This window comes from Hypomesus transpacificus, chromosome 15 (genome assembly GCF_021917145.1).
Source record: "Hypomesus transpacificus isolate Combined female chromosome 15, fHypTra1, whole genome shotgun sequence".
NCBI classification, from domain to species: Eukaryota; Metazoa; Chordata; class Actinopteri; order Osmeriformes; family Osmeridae; genus Hypomesus; species Hypomesus transpacificus.
This window is the reverse complement of record NC_061074.1, coordinates 2,345,766-2,364,267: the sequence shown is the minus strand read 5'-3', so window position 1 is coordinate 2,364,267 and position 18,502 is coordinate 2,345,766. Positions and strand designations below refer to the sequence as shown.

Sequence of the window (18,502 nt, the reverse complement as noted above, 5' to 3'; positions counted from 1 at the left end):
ATACAAAATAATGAACAATACAGTACCTTTAATACACATACTATCTTATACTAACCTTATAACCTATACTAACCTAGAGACAAGTAGGGTACAATTAGTGCAATATTGCTGATTGTGCAACCAGTAGCTGAAGTGACAGTGTGTAAAGTGACTAGTATGAGTGTCGACAGTGTATCAATGTTCATTCAGAAGCCTGATGGCCCTTGGAAAGAAACTGTTGTCCAGTCTGCGTGTGCGAGACCGAATGCTTCGGTATCGCCTGCCAGAAGGCAACGGGGTCAAAAGAAATAGCCTATGGGCTGTGTTGCAGCTCATTGTGTTTTTGAGTGTAAATGTGTGTGCATATGAATCCCTGAAGTTCCAGTCAGCCTCTCTGTTGCTATGGTGATCAGCGAGCGTTGCCAGTCTGAGCTCTGAAAGTCGCTGGTGGGTGGATGACTCGGGTCTCCACTCGCCGTGCCTGGCTCTTCCTCTCCTCCCGTTGCCAAGCCGGGATGAATGACTCGTGGATGGATTGGTAGAGCCTGAGCTGGGCTGAGCGGTGAGCGTCTGCCCTGCCTGCTGTCTCTCATTATACACACTCAGGGGGAGGGCTGCAACACACAAACACCAATTGAGTGCACACAAGTCGCGGAGGGAAAAAACGGCATCTGTCTCACACCAGCCGCACGGGAACACACACGGGCGGAGCCAGCTCTACCTGCCTGTGAGGAGCGTGACAGACACGCGCGCACGCACACACACACACACACTGACAGATGACTGGAATCTGGAATCTACGGAAAGGCAGTCTGAATGAGGATGGATCCCTGCAACCGGCGGTGGATTTGAAGGCTCCAAAGTCATCTGGGATCTCTCTGGAGGGAGGAGCTGAACACGGCAGAGTACCAAGATCATCTGGGATCCTGCTTGTTTTTAGAAGGGGAAGGACCCCAGGGGAGCTGGAGTCATCGTCTCCTTCAGACTAACTGTAGGACTTCGAAAAACGGGCGGAGTAGCCCAAAAGGTTTTCCTTTGGGAGGGGGGGGGGGTGGGGGGTGGGTGGCGACACGTCTTTTTTTGGTGTGTACCTCCGTCGAAAGAACAATCGGACACACGCACCCACGCTTTTCTCCCCGGCACCAACAGGTGTGCTTTTTTTCTGCGCACACGCTACGTGGGTGCTTTTTCTGGGTCGGGGGAGGGGGGGGGGGAGGACGCGTGAGTTCGACGCGCGTGTAAGTGTGTGTGTGCGCGAGTGTGTGTGGAAACACACAGACTGTTCCGTATGCTGCAGATGGTCCGGACCCTTGCCCAGTTCACCATCGCTCTTGAGGAGATGCAGGAGAATGGAGAGAGCGCCAGCGATGAGGGGGGTGGAGGCGGAGGAGGAGGAGGAGCGGAGGAGGTGACAGACCGGGATGTGGCCGAACACGTCGGGAATAACAACGTTGGGAATGGGAATATGAACTCCAGTGGGGGCATGAATGGCAACAGGATTGGAGCAGGGAGTTCCCACTCTAACGGCGAGGTAGAACTGTGTGTGTGTTGGGGGGGGGGGGGGTCTTGCTATTCGTGTGTGTGTTTTGTGTGAGGTTTGGGGGTGGCTGTATGTGTATATGTTGCCATGTGTGTGTATCTGGGATGGATGATGGTGTGTATGTTGTTGCCATGCGTGTGTGTGTGACGTATGTTGTTGCAACACGCAGGTTTTTGCTGTTACACAGCTCTTACTCGGAAACAGAGTAGGAATACCACCAAAGCCGTCGTCTCCAGCCTCCTCTATTGTACCTGGAGATGACCCTCTCTCTAGCTCTCCATCTCTTCATATCTTCCCTGTGCCGCTCTGCTGTCTCACATCTTCTTCCTGACTCTTTTCTATTGCTTTCTTCTTCTTACCTCCCTGCTTACCTCCAAGTTTCCTTTCAGTCCTTGTCACTTACCCGCCCCCTTCTCTCTCTCTCTCTCTCTCTCTCTCTCTCTCTCTCTCTCTCTCTCATGTCTCTGTAATATAATTAGAGCTGAGTGAATCATACGGTTAGTCCCATCACCTACTGTGTGTGTGTTGTCTCTAACAAGTCTCAAAGTCTTTCTGACACAGCAAACTGGACCTCTGCTACATATCCCAGCACCACACACACATGGATTTAAGAGGATCATGCTTCTGTACATACACACACACACGCATGACCCACAACACATACATGCACACATACGGGAACAGATACGACAGACCACTCATAGAGTCTCTAATCCGGACACCCAGACCTAATCCACACAGAGAGGATTTCCCTGTGTGCGTCGTAGCGGGAGGGGAAGAAAAAACAGGAAGATGACAGCTGGAGGTCGGAAGAGAGGTGGGGTTCTGGAGTGCAGGGTCTGCTTGTGGTCTGGAAGGGTATGAATTCATGTTCCGGCAGGTCGCTTTCCATCGGGTGTGGGTGTGTGCGCGGCTTGATTCTGTTGTGTGATGTCATGAGAAAAGACATGGATCAATATTAATTGGAAAGCTCTGTTTCCGATTGATTGCCTGGTACACGGACTGACAGACATACACACAAACACATCTTCTCTCTTTCTCTCTTCGTGTGCCCTTCACATCAGCTGCGACACTCTTCCATAACTGTGTTGGGAGACAGTAGCTCCAGAGGCCTGCGAAGCCGGGACTGGCAGTAGACAGTCAGACACCTTTCAAGCACTGAAGGCCCCCCTGGGTACGCCCCAACCCTGGAGGTTTAAATCACACTGGGAGCAATGAATAGTCTGTCAGAGGAAGGGAGGGGGGGGGGGGGGGTGGCGAGAGGCGGGCTGGTGGAGAGGTTGTTAGTTGGTGAGTGGGCGGAGTCACACTGGCTGCTGTCGCCAGAGCCCTGTTGTCAGGGACTACCATCGTCAAGGAAGGGGCGGACAGGGGGGGAGGGTGGGGGTTGATGACAGCAGAGCGAGGACATTCTCTTTCAGAGGTGTGTGTACCCCTGTGTTTTGGGTGTGTGTTTGCAGCTTTAATCATTGCCTCGTGTTAATGTAAATTATCAGGTTGGTTGGTGTGAGAACCTGCCTGTTTGCACGGCTACGCTCAACTTTGCCAGAACGTTAGCTGGTAACCTCTGGTACTGTTTGTCTGGCAGGACTCTGTTTAACATTGGAGACCCCATGTGGTGAAGTATTTATTGGGATATGAGAGCCCCTCTTCAAGAATAGTGTACACACACACGCACGCACACACACTCGTATCCCCACAAGGGTCTAATAAGAGACAGGCTAAACCCCTTGAGCCAATCGTAACCATCAGAGAGAGTGAGGCTTTGGTCTCTTAGCCAATCAAAATGAGCCCAGTGCCATAGGCTCGACATCTGCCTTTGAACAGAGGCCCAACAGACATTTTGCTTTGTTAGAAGAACAGACATGAATATGTGTGTGTCAGAGTTATGCCTCATGCAACCCTTATATGCTCATATATGGTATATAATCGGACTCTCTTGATCTATATGTTCTCTGAGCTCCAGTTTGTTGTGAGATTTGGCCATGCAGGTCCTGCCATTAAAATGAAACCAGCATTGCAGACATTATTCCCTGAAGTTCCTGTGTGTGTGTGTGTGTGTGTGTGTGTGTGTGTGTGTGTGTGTGTGTGTGTGTGTGTGTGTGTGTGTGTGTGTGTGTGTGTGTGTGTGTGTGTGTGTGTGCGCAAGAGAGGGGGAAACATGATCAAATAAAGGCAGCAGAGCCAGAATAGAAACCCATTCCTGATGTTGAGGGCAGTTCCTCTCAGGTTCTACCTCAGTCATGTCCTCTGCTCACTCGTTCACACTTGAGACCATTATTTCAAAAAAGAAACCCAATTTCTATCTTAACAGCACACACACACACATCTAAGCTGTGTGGGACATTCCTTTCACTCCTAGGCGGAGCAGAGGAGAGAAGGTCAAGGGGGTGAGACTGTGTGGTCGGATCTGGGGAAACCACAGCCGGTCTCACCGTTCTGACGAGTGTGTGTGCGTGTTCTCGTTTGGGAAGGTTTGACAAAATGGAATATGTGTGTGAAGGAAACGTTTCCTGTGTGGATTATTATGGTGTGTGTGTGTGTGTGTGTTTGCCTTTGTGCTTCAGCATACATCTCCTGCGTCAGTACAGTGTGTGTATGTGTGTCTTATTTAGAGAAGTAACCCAGCATGGGATATCCCAGCTCAGCCAGCCACTACTTCCACTTGCTGATGGTTCATACCAGTCACATCGAGGTGTGTGTGTCACCTTGACATTACAGAACTGTTTACATCGTAGCTGTTTTGAGATGGTTGGATGGGTGTGTGGACATACCCATGCCACAGACAGGATAATGGACTGGGTATTGACCCCGCTGCCTGTTCCAGCCCTCACTCTGTCCAATTCTCTCCCTCTGTCTCTCTTTAGTTTTCTTCCTGCTTCAAACCATATAACCAGTTGTCCAGGGACATCGTTCAACCCAACCGACTCAGAACCCCCAATGACACAGTCGTTATTTTGCTTTGATAAAGCAAAATGCCTGTTAAGTTATTAAATCCCTGGTTACCCCTAAAATGAGTCTGCCCAACTATATGATTTGTTTACACACAGTGTGTTTATGAGATTGAGTTTTCCATCTTTTGTATCACCACACACACTTACCAAAAATACACACACAAACCTTGTCCAAACTTCTCTCCGGTCCCCACCCGCAGAGACTACTGGGAAATCAAGATGTAAAACACTAAATATGGAGTTTTGGGATGTTGTGCTTATTTTTAGCTGTAGCCTGGCATTGAATACTGTGTGTGTGTCTGTGTTGGGGAGGAGGAGGGAGGGGTTGGCAGGGGACAGAGATGTTCAGGCATAAATGTAAATATGTCCTTAGAGAGAATTGTGTGTGTGATTGTGTGTTCATGCTGTTATGGTGATATTTCAGGTTTGCCTCTGGCTCTGTTAGATTTCAGGTGTGTGTGTGTGTGTTCATGCTGTTACAGTGATATTTCAGGTTTGCCTCTGGCTCTGTTAGATTTCAGGTGTGTGTGTTCATGCTGTTCCTGTGATATTTCAGGCTTGCCTCTGGCTCTGTGATATGCTGGTTGGTGGGGGGTGTCTATCCACCGAAGCAACAGCACTTTTCCTCCCTAACTAAACTTCCTAGCCTGTCTGTCTCTCACCTTTCATCCCCACCTCATCCCTTTTTTTTGGTCATCTTTTAGTAACCTCCCACTCCAGATGATCTCTCTCTCTCCTCCTCTCATCCTTAACTATCTTTCTGTCTGAGTAGGAGTTTAAAGTACCCAAGATGTGGAATATTGTTTTCAGAATCCCTTAGTCATGCCTTGGTCTGTACTGTACTGCTACTGTCAGTACACAGTGACACACAATCCTGGGGTTCTGGGATGTAAACAATCAATTACTGAACTACTGATCCGGTCAGATGATGTTTGTATGTGTGTGTTTCAATGGTGATTAGAAAGAGCTGAAATGCTTTCAGTGGGTAGAAAAGTTACTGGGGTGATTTTATTGTGTGTGTGTGTGTGTGTGTGGTGAGTGTTCACTGAGATAGATATGGAGGATGCTGCTGGTTGGCAAGGAAACAATGAATGGAGCTCAGGAGGTTGGTTTCATTAGTCCCTCTCTCTGTTTCTCTCTTTCTGTTTTTCCCTCTCTCTTTCTCTCTCTTTCTCTCTCTATCTCCCTCTCTCTATCTCTCTCCCTCTCTCTCCCTCTCTCTCTTTCTCCCTCTCTCTCACTCTGTCTCTCTCTCTCTCTCTCTCTGTCTGTATGTATACTGTGTGTGTCAAGAGAGACCGAGTCTCTCTGACTTCTACCAAGTGTGCCCTCAGAAGACTGTACATATCATGTGCGTCATCATGTCCAATCAGAACCAGAAGTTGTCATGAGCTATGTGGGATCATACCTTCCCAGTTTCATAAATTGTTTTGTTGCATCTGACCATAAGATCTGTGATGTGTTTGGCTGGGAATATGAAACTCAAATGGGATTTTAGTGTATGTGTTTGTATGTGTGTGTGTTTGTGTGTGTGTGTGTGGTCTCTGGTGAGTGTGGTGTGAGGAGAGATACATGACTGCTGTTGGTGAATGATTTCATGACATTCATATTTGAAGTCAGGTTGGCCTGTGAGGAGGACCGTGTACCGACAGCAGCGTTTGACCATAATCACCATCTTCATCACTTCCTGTTCTTTGGTCTCTTTACCTCTCTCTCTTTGTTCCTTCCTTTCATCCTTCCTTTTTTGTGCCTTTTTTTATCTTCTCTTTTCCTATCTCCTCTCCTCAGTGGACTGAGACAAACTATGTAAACAGGAAGCAATACATTTTGGGAGGGGGGAGGGATGAGGCAAAATTGTTCACTTAGTGCGTGTGTGTTTTGGTCTTTGTGTGTTTGCCATGGTGTGTGCGTGAGCGCGTGCGTCAGGTCCTGCAGCAGCAGAGTGACGAGCTGTGTTGTCTGTGTTGTCGCCCCCTGCAGGACATGAGGAGACATGTCGTGATGACCCTCCTGGACACTGAGCAGTCGTATGTGGAGTCTCTGCGGACACTCATCCAGGTAACGCACACACAACCTTAACTTGATCACACAGGCAAAGTGTTGACCTCACCTAACCTAGGGCCACAAACCCTGTCCAATCTCATCAGAGGGACACTGTCTGTGTCGGTCTATATGCTGATCCTGCTGTTACGTAACACTGCACCAGTCAATGTGTAGGCGAACGGTGTTTGTGTTGATGAAAGAGGGAGGGAGGGCGAGCGAGAGGGAGGGAGGGTGTGAAAGTGAGGGAAATGAAAGGGGCAGAGACAGAAGCTTGCTGTACTCTGCAGAGATGAATTTATATTAAAGTGAGCAATATTACAGACCTTTCTGGTAAGTCAAGACAGAGACATGTGAGGAGAAAGAAAAATGTATTTGAGGGAGAGACAGAGGGAAACATGGTGAGAGAGAGCGATGGATGGAGCAGGAGAAGCAGATGAGAAGCACATTTATACCCGCACGGCAATAAAATGACAAGCCCAGTGGTTCCCATGGCAATGTGAGGGAGCAGGTTACCACGGTTACCACAGTAAAACAGCCATGTCACAGCACCTCCAAAATGGATTCCCCCGAAGAGTTCCGGACATCATGTAGGAAGTGAAAGAATGAAGTCAAAGACATTTTAAAAGAAAGGTTCACTGTCCATTTGCACTCAAACACTTCCAATATCCACAACCACCACTGAAATGAACACACATCTCCTACACAAACACACTCAATCCGAAATAGCAGCACTTCGGACGTTACAATTTGCCTGTGCCCCAGTGATGTGCTGCTTCAGACTGCTTTCCAGTGTTTGGGGGTTCCAAGTTTTCCGATTTTGTGTCCTTGGGCAAGGCACTTCACCCTACTTGCCTTGGGGGGAATGCCCTGTACTGACTAACTCACTCTGGATAAGAGTGTCTGCTAAATGACTAAATGTAGTGGAAAGGGAGTGAGGCAGGGTGTTAGAGAGGGAGGAGGGATGACAGGAGAGGAGGTGATAAAGGGTGGAAGAGAGAGAGGAAAATTTGACAAATGTTATCCTGTCTTTGGAAAGTGGAAGATATTTTAAAAGGCAGATACTGTGGGCCCATTGGGGGGAAAATAGGTATTTCCTTTAATCAAAGCCTGTCCTACAACACATGCACGTACGCATGCATGCACACACACTCACTCAAACATTCAAACACATACTTCCCTCCCTCCCTTTCTCTCTCTCTCCTTCCCTCCCTCCAGGGGTACATGAAGCCCCTGAAGCAGCCTGACAGTGGATCCTTGGTAGATCCCTCTCTGGTGGATGAGATGTTCTACCAGATCCCTGAGATCCTGGAGCACCACGAGCACTTCCTGGAACAGGTCTCTGGATGCGTCAGCCAATGGCACGACAGACAGACCGTGGGCCACATCCTCATTCAATCAGTAAGTAATGGCTCTCTTTCAGAGGTGTGTGTGTGTGTGTTAAGAAGATAACAATGATGAGATAGAGGTTTGGGAACTGAGGATAAATGCTTATGTACCTCATCTCTGGGGATGGATGGATGGCTGGCTGACTGGATGAATGACTGGATGGATGGGCCAATGACAGGGTTTTTTTTCCTTGCTGCCTTGTCGTTCCTCACAGTCGGAGGAGAGGGGGATCGAAAGAGCGCCTTCTTTCATCAGGGGTTGGAAGGCTTGTTACCAACAACATGTCTCTTTATTGCTCTGTAGCAGTCTCTCTCTTTGTTGTTTCCCCCCTATGAAGCCTTTATTGTGGGCAGGAAAGCAGGACAGAGAGACATGCTGTGTGGAGGGGGATCTGTTTGAGAGTGTGTAGACAGTGACAACATTCATACTTGGCACCATAACAGCTGGTGTTAGGTTTTTTACCTGGAAGGTGATCTTCCTGTGTGTATCTATATACCACACCGACCAATCATACGACAGCCAGACACCTGTTGCTGGGCAGAATTATTTCAGCTGTGGCCGTTACGTCTGTGACTATTATTGAGATCACCATGATATATGATTGTAATGTTTGCATGTTAACATTCTTGCTTCCTCTCTCTCTACATCCCTCCTCCATCTTTCCATTTCATTCCTCCCTTCTCTCACACAGTTCTCCAAAGAGATTCTGGCTAATATTTATTCAGCATACATCGACAACTTTCTAAACGCCAAAGACGCTGTGAGAATTGCTAAGGAGGCCAAACCAGCTTTCCACAAGTTTCTAGAGGTAAGTGCGTGTGTGATTGCAAAATGCTGTCTATAAAAGAGGATGTACTTCATGCATTGAAAAATATATCCATTGTCTACATGTAGCCTACAGTATGTGTCCTACCACTATATGTGTGTTTTATGAGCACATTTGCATTGTGTGTGCGCGCATCCTGTCTCTCCAGTTCTTCCATGTTGGTTTTCCCAGGAGCTGTTTCGGAAAGAGACACTTGAGCTATGATCCCCTAGAGGGACAGAGCTCATCGAATCTCACACACACACACGCTAGGCCTAACAAACGCGCTCACACACACACACACACACTTGGCAGACGATCCTTCTCTGGGTAGATTTTGTCATTCCAAAAGAATTGATAATGTGAGATCTGTCCTTAGAAACCCTCTCCTTTCTTAAATCATTCTGTTAACATGACACAATTGTTAAGATAACAGTATGAAAAAGCCATATAAAATCGCCTTTGTGTGTGTGTGTGTGTGTCATTGTGCTTGCTTCACATGATGTAACACCATTCTTTACGATAGCTGACCTTTGACCGGACTGAAAGCTCAGGATGTCAGTTAAAAAGTTATAAACACTTTCTCTTTCTTACTCTCCTATTTCTTTCTCTCTCCCTCTCTGTCTCTGTCTCTCTATCTCTGTCATGCACATAGCAAAGTATGCGTGAGAACAAGGAGAAGCAGGCTCTGGGTGACCTGATGATAAAGCCCGTCCAGAGGATCCCTCGTTATGAGCTACTGGTTAAGGTGAGGCCTCGCCCCCGGCCTCGCCCCAGGCCACGCCCCCGGCTCTCACTGGGCTAGGACAACAGACATGGCCCATGCTTTTCGCACCTATGTGGACCTCCTTTTTTGTATTCAGAAACGCTGCAGTTGATTTTCTGACGTGTGTGTGCGCATGTGTGTGACAGGACCTGTTAAAGCATACCTCAGAGGACCATCCAGATCACCCGTTTCTGCTGGACGCTCAGAGGGGCATCAAACGCCTGGCAGAGCGGATCAATAAGGGGCGGCGCTCTGCGGAAGAGGTGGAGCGAGAGACCAGGGTCATGCAGGAGATAGAGGCCCACATAGAGGGGGTGGAGCATGTAAGACTCTGAGCTTCTTGGAGCTGTTTGACTCTCGGTATCTTAGTCGTGGTAGAGTATGTGTCAGAGGGTCATTTAGTCAAAGGATTTTTTTGTTTGTTATGATGGTTACTTGTGTGTGTGTGTGTCTGTGTCAGATCCTGAACCCTCAGAGGAAGTTTGTGAGACAAGAGATGGTCATGGAGGCGGTGAGTCTGAGAGACACTGAGAGGCACTGCATCGCTCCGGCTGGATTCTTCTAGATTCTGTTTGATGTGTCATGTTGAGTTTGTGTGCTCTATCTGCCTCTCCTCCTCTTCCTCTCTTCCACTGTCTCTCTCTCTCTCTCTGTAGAAGACGGTGGGGGGTAAGAAGGACCGTTCTCTCTTCCTGTTCAGTGACTTGCTCATCTGCACCACACTCAAGAGGAAGTCGGGCTCCCTGCGACGCAGCTCGATGAGCCTGTAAGACAACACACGCACACACCAACTTACACACATATACACACCTTCTTCCACACACAAAGATACATACAATACCCCCCCCCCCCCCACACACACACACACACACACACACACACACACGCAAACACACACTTTCACATGTGAGAAACCAGTCCATTCTGTCCCGACAGAACTTTGCTGCCCCCTAGTGTTTTAGTGGCAGCGTTTACAGTGGCCATGTCCATCTGGTGAACATCCACAGCAATGTGTCGGCAGCGTTTAACAGTCTCTTCTCTCTTTTCCCAGCTACTCTGCTGCCAGCGTGATTGATACCTCCAGCAAATACAAATTCCTCTGGAAACTTCCTTTAGAAGACATAGAGATGGTGAAAAGTAAGGCCTCCCTTTCCCCCCCTGGTTTGTAGTCCTAGTAGCTGGGAAGTGTAGTTTTTTAGCCAGAGATCCTAAGTTGCCTCTACCTGTGTGACAGACTCCTCCCAGGCAACCAACAGAGAGAGCATCCAGAAGATGATTGGGCGGCTGGACGAGGACCTGAGTACACTGGGGCAGATCAGCAAGCTGTCTGAGACGCTTAGCTTCCCACACCAGGTATCAAAACACGGGATGTTACCCATACATGGTCAATGCACCAGTTACCAATGACACGCATGAAGTACCAATACATGGTCAATGTACTAGGCACTTATATGTCTCAGCAGCATCCTCTTCAAATCCCCCTCTCTGTCTCTCGCTCACCCGCCTCCCTAGTCGCTCGACGACGTGATCAAGGACCTGATGGCGTCGGTGCACAGGGAGCTGGCAGAGAAGCAGTCGCTGGCGTTCAGCATGACCTTCCTGCCCACCAAGCTGGAGCTCACCACCGCCTCAGCGGACGGCAGCTTCGTGTTCGAGTTCTCCTCCCCGGACATGCGCTGCAGCTTCGAGCAGGCCTTCGAGGAGGCCAAGAAGAAGCTGGGTGAGGACGCCGTGGCGGGAACGCTCGACGATTTCTTTCCAGGTTCTTTTAGACGGGGGGGGGGGGGGGGGGGTTGGCGGATGTTGTATCCTCTCTCCGCTTGCTTATGTGTGTGTGTGCACCTGTTTATGTATAGCAATGAACAAAGACCAGTGGGACCCAGAGTTCTTGAAGGCTATCCCCATCATGAAGACTCGGAGTGGGATGCAGGTGAGTCACACCCCACCCCTACCCCCCCAAACCCTTCCCTGCTCCATCAGGTGTCACACAGCACAGGCCGAATACAATTTTACAATACAGGCCTCACTCACACTAGCTATTTTCACTGTGGGTTATCATCTGATCTGCCTCTATCCCTCCCTCTCCTCCTTCCAGTTCTCATGCGCGTCCCCCAGCCACAGTTGTCCTGACAGCAGTTGCGAGGTGTGGGTGTGTAACAGTGATGGCTATGTTGGTCAGGTGTGTATGAGCCCCCTCAAACACGCGCACTCACTCACACAAACACACACACAATCATTTAGTAACATTTACATTTAGTCATTTAGCAGACACTCTTATCCAGAGTGGCTTTCAGTAATTACTGAAAACGGTACGGTACGGACATTCCCCCCGAGGCAAGTAAGGTGAATGGCCGGGAATCGAACCAACAACCTTCTGATTAATAGCCCAACTCCCTAACCGCTCAGCCATCTGACCCCCAGTAACATCTATCCTTTTCCCATTAGTTGAGGTATTCCTTTTTGAAAATATGCATCAAGAACCGCGCGCCCCAGTATGTAGGTGCTCACACAAAGACAGCTGAGCACGTCATCTCTGCTACCCTTCATTTATGGGGCGTGTTTTCATTGTCCGTCGTCCAGGTGTGTCTGCTGAACATCAAAGACGAGCCCACAGTGGAGGCCTGCATTGCTGTCTGCTCAGCCAGGATCATCTGCATAGCAGCTGTACCTGGGCTAAAGGGGAGGTGAGCACCCACACACCGTTTGTCAACTTCACTCAGGGTAGTCACAATAAGTTTGAAGTTTCAACTCCAACCCTACAATTACAAAGCAAAACAAACCTTTTAAAAAATAGATATAATAACAACCACAAAAGCACACACACACACTTGCAGGGAAACACATACATATTATGAACGCAGGTTCGGACAAAGGTATGTCCCAATTGGTCAACTGGAACAGCCACCAATCTGTTTTCTGCTCTGGTCTCCTAGGGAACGGGTAGCAGAGCCCTCCTCCGCCACGCCCCATCCCCTGGCTGACTCCGCCCCCTCCCAGCAGCAGCTGCACATCTCCATCTCTCATTCGTCACTGGAGATGGCCGAGCCCCCCTCAGGTCCGGTTCCCTGAAGTCCCACAGATGTTATGTGTTGTTCCACGGATGAAAAGTTACATCCCAATATAACTATATACTAATAGTTAAGAGTTCTCAGTATTTATGTTCTTGACTTGTCTGTAGTTAAATGTGTGTATCGTGTGCAGGGGCGGGCCCAGAACTTGTTCCATTTGACAGTGACGACACGGATGATGAAGATTCTCCTAGTCCCTCCTCTACTCTGCAGAGCCAAGCTAGCCACTCCACCATATCCTCTAGCTATGGGAGTGAGTGTACAGCCGGCACACGCACGCATACATCCCAAGTCTATACACACACACACACACAAACAAGCATACAATACACACATGCACATCACGTAAGCCTGCACACACAAACACTAACTTCATACAAGCTTACACACACACACATCACATAAGCTTACTCCAACACACATCACATAAGCACAAACACACAAACATACACACACACATTCTAACCTCCTCCCCTGTCCCTCCCCAGACGAGGAAGGCACCGGTTCAAAGGACATGGCCACAGAGACCACCAGCAGCGAGGAGGAGCAGGAGTACCCGGTGGCCAGCTCCTACGGAGCTCCAGGGGGGCTAGGGGGAGGCGTGGGCGGCCGGGCCCACAGCGAGAGCCCCATGGACGGGAGAGCCATGCGCCGTTCCTCCCGGGGCTCCTTCACCAGGGCCAGTCTGGAGGACCTGCTCAGCATCGACCCCGAGGCCTACCAGAGCTCTGTTTGGCTGGGCACAGAAGACGGATGGTACACACACACACAGAAATACACACTGATGCACATACACGCACACACACACACATGCACAGAGACGCATACAGAGGCACACTTGCACAAACATCTATTGTGTTCTTCACAGTGCCATTTTCTTGAACACTATGAACTCCTGATGTGTTGCTGTGATGTGTTGCTAATGTGTTACTCTGTGTTGCAGTATCCATGTGTACCAGTCATCGGACAACATCCGCAACCGCAAGAACAGCATGAAGATGCAGCACTCTGCCTCTATCCTGTGTATACTGTGAGTGTGCGTGTGTGTACGCGTGTGTCAAATCTCAGTACTGCATAATCCTCTCCTTTTCAATTTGGGGGGATTTTCTATTGGCAGGTATTTGGACAACAAAGTGTTCGTGTCTCTGGCCAACGGGGAAGTGATCGTGTACCAGAGAGAAGCAGGTAGGTGGGGCTAGCACACACAATGTCCTCTGTGGCAACTCGGGTTTACTGTCTAGACTAACTGAAATAATTACAACATCAAAAGGGAAAGAAATTAAAATATAGAAGATAAATTTGAATCTAAAACGGGTTCAGTCTCGATATGTCAAAATATGGTTACAGTGTATGTTTAAGTCTCCAGAGCCTCCACACCTAATTATGGGATGGGATTTAAAAGTTAAAAATGATACTTGCCGTCATCTGTTTTTCTTTCTCCTTCCTCTCTCTGTTTTGTAGGTAGCTTCTGGGACGCCCAGTCGTCCCAGACGTTGTGTCTGGGCACGCCCAGTGGTCCTGTCACCAAGATGGTGCCCGTGGGCGGAAGGCTGTGGTGTGGATCCCAGAACCGCGTCCTCATCATCAACACCAGCTCTCTGGTTCAGGAGGTAGGCTGGGCCTGGCCGTATCAGCACATCTCTATTCAGATAGAACTTGAATTACATAACACAAATCAAGATTCCTTATGGATTCAATATAAATGAGTGTATGAAAAACTTGTTAGATTAATGGATAGACAGATGGATGTAAAAGGAGGAATGTATAGAAAGGCTTGATGGATGGATGTTTGAAAGGCTGGGTGGATGGTTTGTTGGCTTGCTGACTGACTGGATGGTTTGATGACTGGATGGTTGAATGGCTGGCTGATAGTTGGCTGGCTGACTGGCTGGCTGGCTGGATGGATGAATGGTTTTATGGCTGGCTGCCTGGACGAATGGATGGATGGTTTGATGACTACCTGGATGGATGGATGGCTGGTTTTCTAGCTGGATGGATTGATAAATGGTTGGATGGGTGGATGGTTTGCTGACTGGCTAGATGTATGGATAGATGCTTGAATGGCTTGTTGGATGGATGGATGGTTTGATGGCTTGCAGGCTGGATGGGTGGATGGTTTGATGGCTGGCTGATTTGACACGGGTGTTTGTCGTGTCTGCAGCACTGGTTCCAGGTGGGCTCAGACAGCAGCAGGTGTGTGACCTGCATGGTGAGCTATGGCCAGGGCGTTTGGCTGGCGCTACAGGGCAGCGCCCAGGTCCGTCTCTACCACGCCCAGACCTGGGAGAGCCTCGTCGAGGTGGACGTGGCTCCCGCAGTGCATAAGATGCTTGCAGGTAGCACACACATTCACGCACATTTACACCCATAAAGATCCTAAACACACACACACATAGCATAAAGATGAATTCACCACTAGATGGCGATGGCTCGTTGATGGAGCAGCATTCTGCCTTTTAATCTTTCTCTTTGCCCCTTGTCTCTGATTCTCATTCTTCTTCCTGCCACGCCCCCCATCCCTCCTTTCCTCTTACCCTGCCTCAGGCTCTGATGCCATCATCAGGCAGCACAAAGCGGCCTGTCTGAGGATCACCGCCCTGCTGGCCTGTAAGGACCTGCTATGGATCGGCACCAGCGCAGGTTAGTCACCACATCATCATCATGCATCATCGCATCCCATCGCATCCCAGCTGTCATAAGAGCGTCAGAAAGAAAGCCATTAACCCATGGGAAAGACAGGAGAAACAGAACAGGAGAAAGACTCTGGTGGATCCAAAAAGACTTGCCACCCAATCTCTCTGTCTTAAATAGATTTGTTCACATCATAGAACATTTCACGATCATCATTGTTATTATTTAAACCGGCCCTGGAGAAAGACGGCTTCTGACAATGCAGACATTGTGCTAAGTTGTGTGTGACCTTCCTCTATGGTTCTCCAGGGGTGGTCCTGACCCTGGCTATCCCAGCAGTGAGCTTTGGTACTGGGGCAGGGACTCTGCGATCCCCCCTGATCCCCATGGGCTCGGCTCACGGACACACGGGTCACGTACGGTTCCTCACCGCCATAGAACTTCCCGAGGGCTTTGACGTCAACTTCCCCAAACCGCCCACAGATGGCACAGGTAACTGCAACCTCTGTCCTCCTGCTTTCTCCTGCTGTGTTTATCCGCTGAGGTACTCCTGCCTGCTACTTTAGGCCTCTCTCTCGCTCACTCTCTCACTCTCTTGCTCGCTCTCTCGCTCGCTCGCTCTCTCTCTCTATCTATCTCTGTCTTTCTTTCTCTTTCTTTTATATTTGTTGCTTCCAGCTCTCCAGTTCCCATCCCCTCTGACCTTAACTCTCCATCTCCTAGGAAACCCATCCCATAATGTTGACGTTGACACGAGCAACGGGGCTCTTAAGAGGAGGGATTCTTCTCGCCGCCGAGCCTCCGCCCTCCTACCTGCGAAAACCAATCAATTGGTGATCTCTGGGGGCGACGGTTATGAGGACTTCCGTCTGACCAATAGCAGTGAGACAGTGGGGCGGGATGACAGCACAAACCACTTACTGCTGTGGAGGGTCTGATCCAATCAGACATTTCAAGTTCATGATTCTTCTCCCTTCGACAGAAGAATCGCACACAAGCCCCGCCCTCTTTATTCTTAAGCACCTCCCCTTTTATCTGATTTCATCCTTTGCTGGATCTCTTGATGTCTGTATGCATCGGGTCGCTTTAAACAACGTCCATGTCCTAGTTTGTTTCTGGCATGATGAACTCTGTGCATATATGTGTGTGTCGATCTGTATCTCTAAGTAGCGTGTGTTCGACATGTTTGGCGTTGGATGTAAATCGCAGGCTCGGCACATGCTGGTCCATTCTCCTTGTGTTGTAACGAAACTCGACCTTTACGGAGAGAGAGAGATGGACTGAGAGTGGAAGTGAGGAAGAGTGAGAACCTAAATGACGGGTTACAAAGTGAGAAGACATCCTGGATGTACAAGACTTTGGACCCCATGTGATCACTCCATCTGGGGGAGGGGAGGGGGGAAGAAAAGGATGAGGGGAGAGGAGGAAAGGAGTGAGGAGCGGTCTTTCAACCTTGACCTTTAAACAGACAGTTAACCATGGGTCACATCAAACTGAGGGGTGGACTGTGGCCTCTAAGATCAGTTTAGGCTTGCTCCAGTCATGTTGCTTCTGCAAGCGGATGTTACTGTGTCTGATCCTGCATCAGTGGCTGGGTTCAACGCCTGCCAAACTTAGAGGAGTGGTAGACAGCTGAAAAAGAAAAACATCAACCAATGTGCAATATATGGCAAGGGTACCTACTACAACTATATAAACACACACATTATACACACATACACACATTTAGCTTGTTTGAAAGATCATAGCCAGTCTCCTCATAGCAGGCAACCAAACACGCACACATAATTACACACACCTCTTTTTCACACGTTTTTTTCTTTGTGTTTCCCGTCGTTTTAACAGTTATTTTCTTATTTAATGAAATTAAACAGCATCCCACTACTGGAGTAAAAGTGTATTAAAACCATTCCTCTTAAGAGCCTCTAGTTGATCTCTGTACAGTATTTATGTTTTTGATTTTAGCTTTCTCCTCTTACTGCACTTAATTTATAAATGTGTCTTCTTTCTCTCCTCCTTGTTTGAGGTTTCAGAAAGAGGAACCCCCCAGTCTTCAATATAGAATGATTAATGTGTGTCATTTTGGCTTGAATCCTGATGTAACTGTTTTACAGGAAACTGTCAGAGAGAGAGAGAAGAGAGAGGGAGACTGTCATGTATAGCTTCACGCACAACATCCTGTCAGATGAAACTTGCACGGCAGCTCAGAAACCATCTAGGAAATTCAACATCCAAACGTTGTAGCATGAGGCTAACTCTCCTACTGTGAGGTAATGAGGGAGCTAATGGCTAATTACAATACCTGGTCTTATCATGGCCGTCTGCTGCTAGCTGTGGATGTATATTTAGTTGAACCGCCCGTGTTCCTGTCAAGTGCTCTCTTCTTTATTCAGGTATGGAATTCTTGTGTTAATGTTCAAATTCCATTACCCGCAGACACTTGTGTCGGTCATGTTTGGTGAACCGTGACTAGTTGAGAACCAGAGATTCGAATATGTGTTTTGCCTGCTCTCTATATCTCAATGGCTCTCCAAATCTTCTGTTTTCAAAGTTCATTGCTTTGGCACTCCATTCTGGATATGAAGTAAAAACATAAATGTTAGGTTTCATGGTGGCTTTCATGCTAATTCAATAATGGCCTTATACAGAAACTGAATTCAGCATAGCCTGCCGTATTATTGCCACTGTACTGCAGATTGACAGTTCGTGCTAGGCCTTCACCAGATGAATTCACTCTTCATGCAGTAACTCTTGTAAGTAACCTTATGCCCATATGTGAAAGAAGTCTTGATTGTGTCATGTAAATATTGGTATATATTGCCTTTCTCTGTAAATAGTGAGCCCACAGTCCTCAATTGTTGAAATTAATCTAATGGCATATTTTTATATACTTGTGTACCCCCCCCCCCCCTCCCCCCCGGCATGCGCTGTCAGTCACATTTAAATTATAACTGCCACAGAAATTTCAAAAGAGAAGCAAAATGGCCTCGTCAATTTCCATTCGCTATGGTTTACTTAACAGTTCCTTCCTGTATGTAGCTGTTTCTGTTTTGTCACTGTGGGTTGCTCTTTGTAATTAAATCAGTTCACTGGTGCCAGTGTCTGGTGCAGGTGTCTGTTTCTTTGTTTGAATAGAAGGTAATCTTATTTATTGGTACACAGTATTAGATTATATATACATTTATATCATCTCATAATAAGATATAATACCGTGTGAAGGTCTGAGAAAGAGAGAAACCCAACACAACCTCAGTAAATTGAGCACAAACCTCACTATAAACCAACACAATGGCATGTATTGTCTTGAGATATCATGTCATGAGATATAAC

The 18,502-nt window shown here is 48.2% G+C and overlaps 1 protein-coding gene across 1 annotated transcript in view; it reads left to right on the top strand.

The window, feature by feature from the left end:
• LOC124477381 (rho guanine nucleotide exchange factor 17-like) overlaps positions 1–18,266 on the top strand; it is a 42,263-nt gene extending 23,997 nt beyond the window's left edge. Inside the window, exons 2-24 of the mRNA XM_047035100.1 lie at positions 6,454–6,531; positions 7,732–7,914; positions 8,594–8,710; positions 9,363–9,455; positions 9,620–9,796; positions 9,934–9,984; positions 10,130–10,239; positions 10,525–10,610; positions 10,708–10,826; positions 10,986–11,193; positions 11,330–11,403; positions 11,569–11,652; positions 12,054–12,157; positions 12,407–12,528; positions 12,675–12,794; positions 13,030–13,297; positions 13,485–13,571; positions 13,659–13,726; positions 14,003–14,151; positions 14,703–14,877; positions 15,086–15,181; positions 15,482–15,664; positions 15,896–18,266. Coding sequence (XP_046891056.1) covers positions 6,454–6,531; positions 7,732–7,914; positions 8,594–8,710; positions 9,363–9,455; positions 9,620–9,796; positions 9,934–9,984; positions 10,130–10,239; positions 10,525–10,610; positions 10,708–10,826; positions 10,986–11,193; positions 11,330–11,403; positions 11,569–11,652; positions 12,054–12,157; positions 12,407–12,528; positions 12,675–12,794; positions 13,030–13,297; positions 13,485–13,571; positions 13,659–13,726; positions 14,003–14,151; positions 14,703–14,877; positions 15,086–15,181; positions 15,482–15,664; positions 15,896–16,110 — 2,967 coding nt within the window. The 3' untranslated portion in view covers positions 16,111–18,266. The remainder of the gene's footprint in view (positions 1–6,453; positions 6,532–7,731; positions 7,915–8,593; positions 8,711–9,362; positions 9,456–9,619; positions 9,797–9,933; positions 9,985–10,129; positions 10,240–10,524; positions 10,611–10,707; positions 10,827–10,985; positions 11,194–11,329; positions 11,404–11,568; positions 11,653–12,053; positions 12,158–12,406; positions 12,529–12,674; positions 12,795–13,029; positions 13,298–13,484; positions 13,572–13,658; positions 13,727–14,002; positions 14,152–14,702; positions 14,878–15,085; positions 15,182–15,481; positions 15,665–15,895) is intronic.
• The last annotated feature ends 236 nt before the right edge of the window (positions 18,267–18,502 follow it).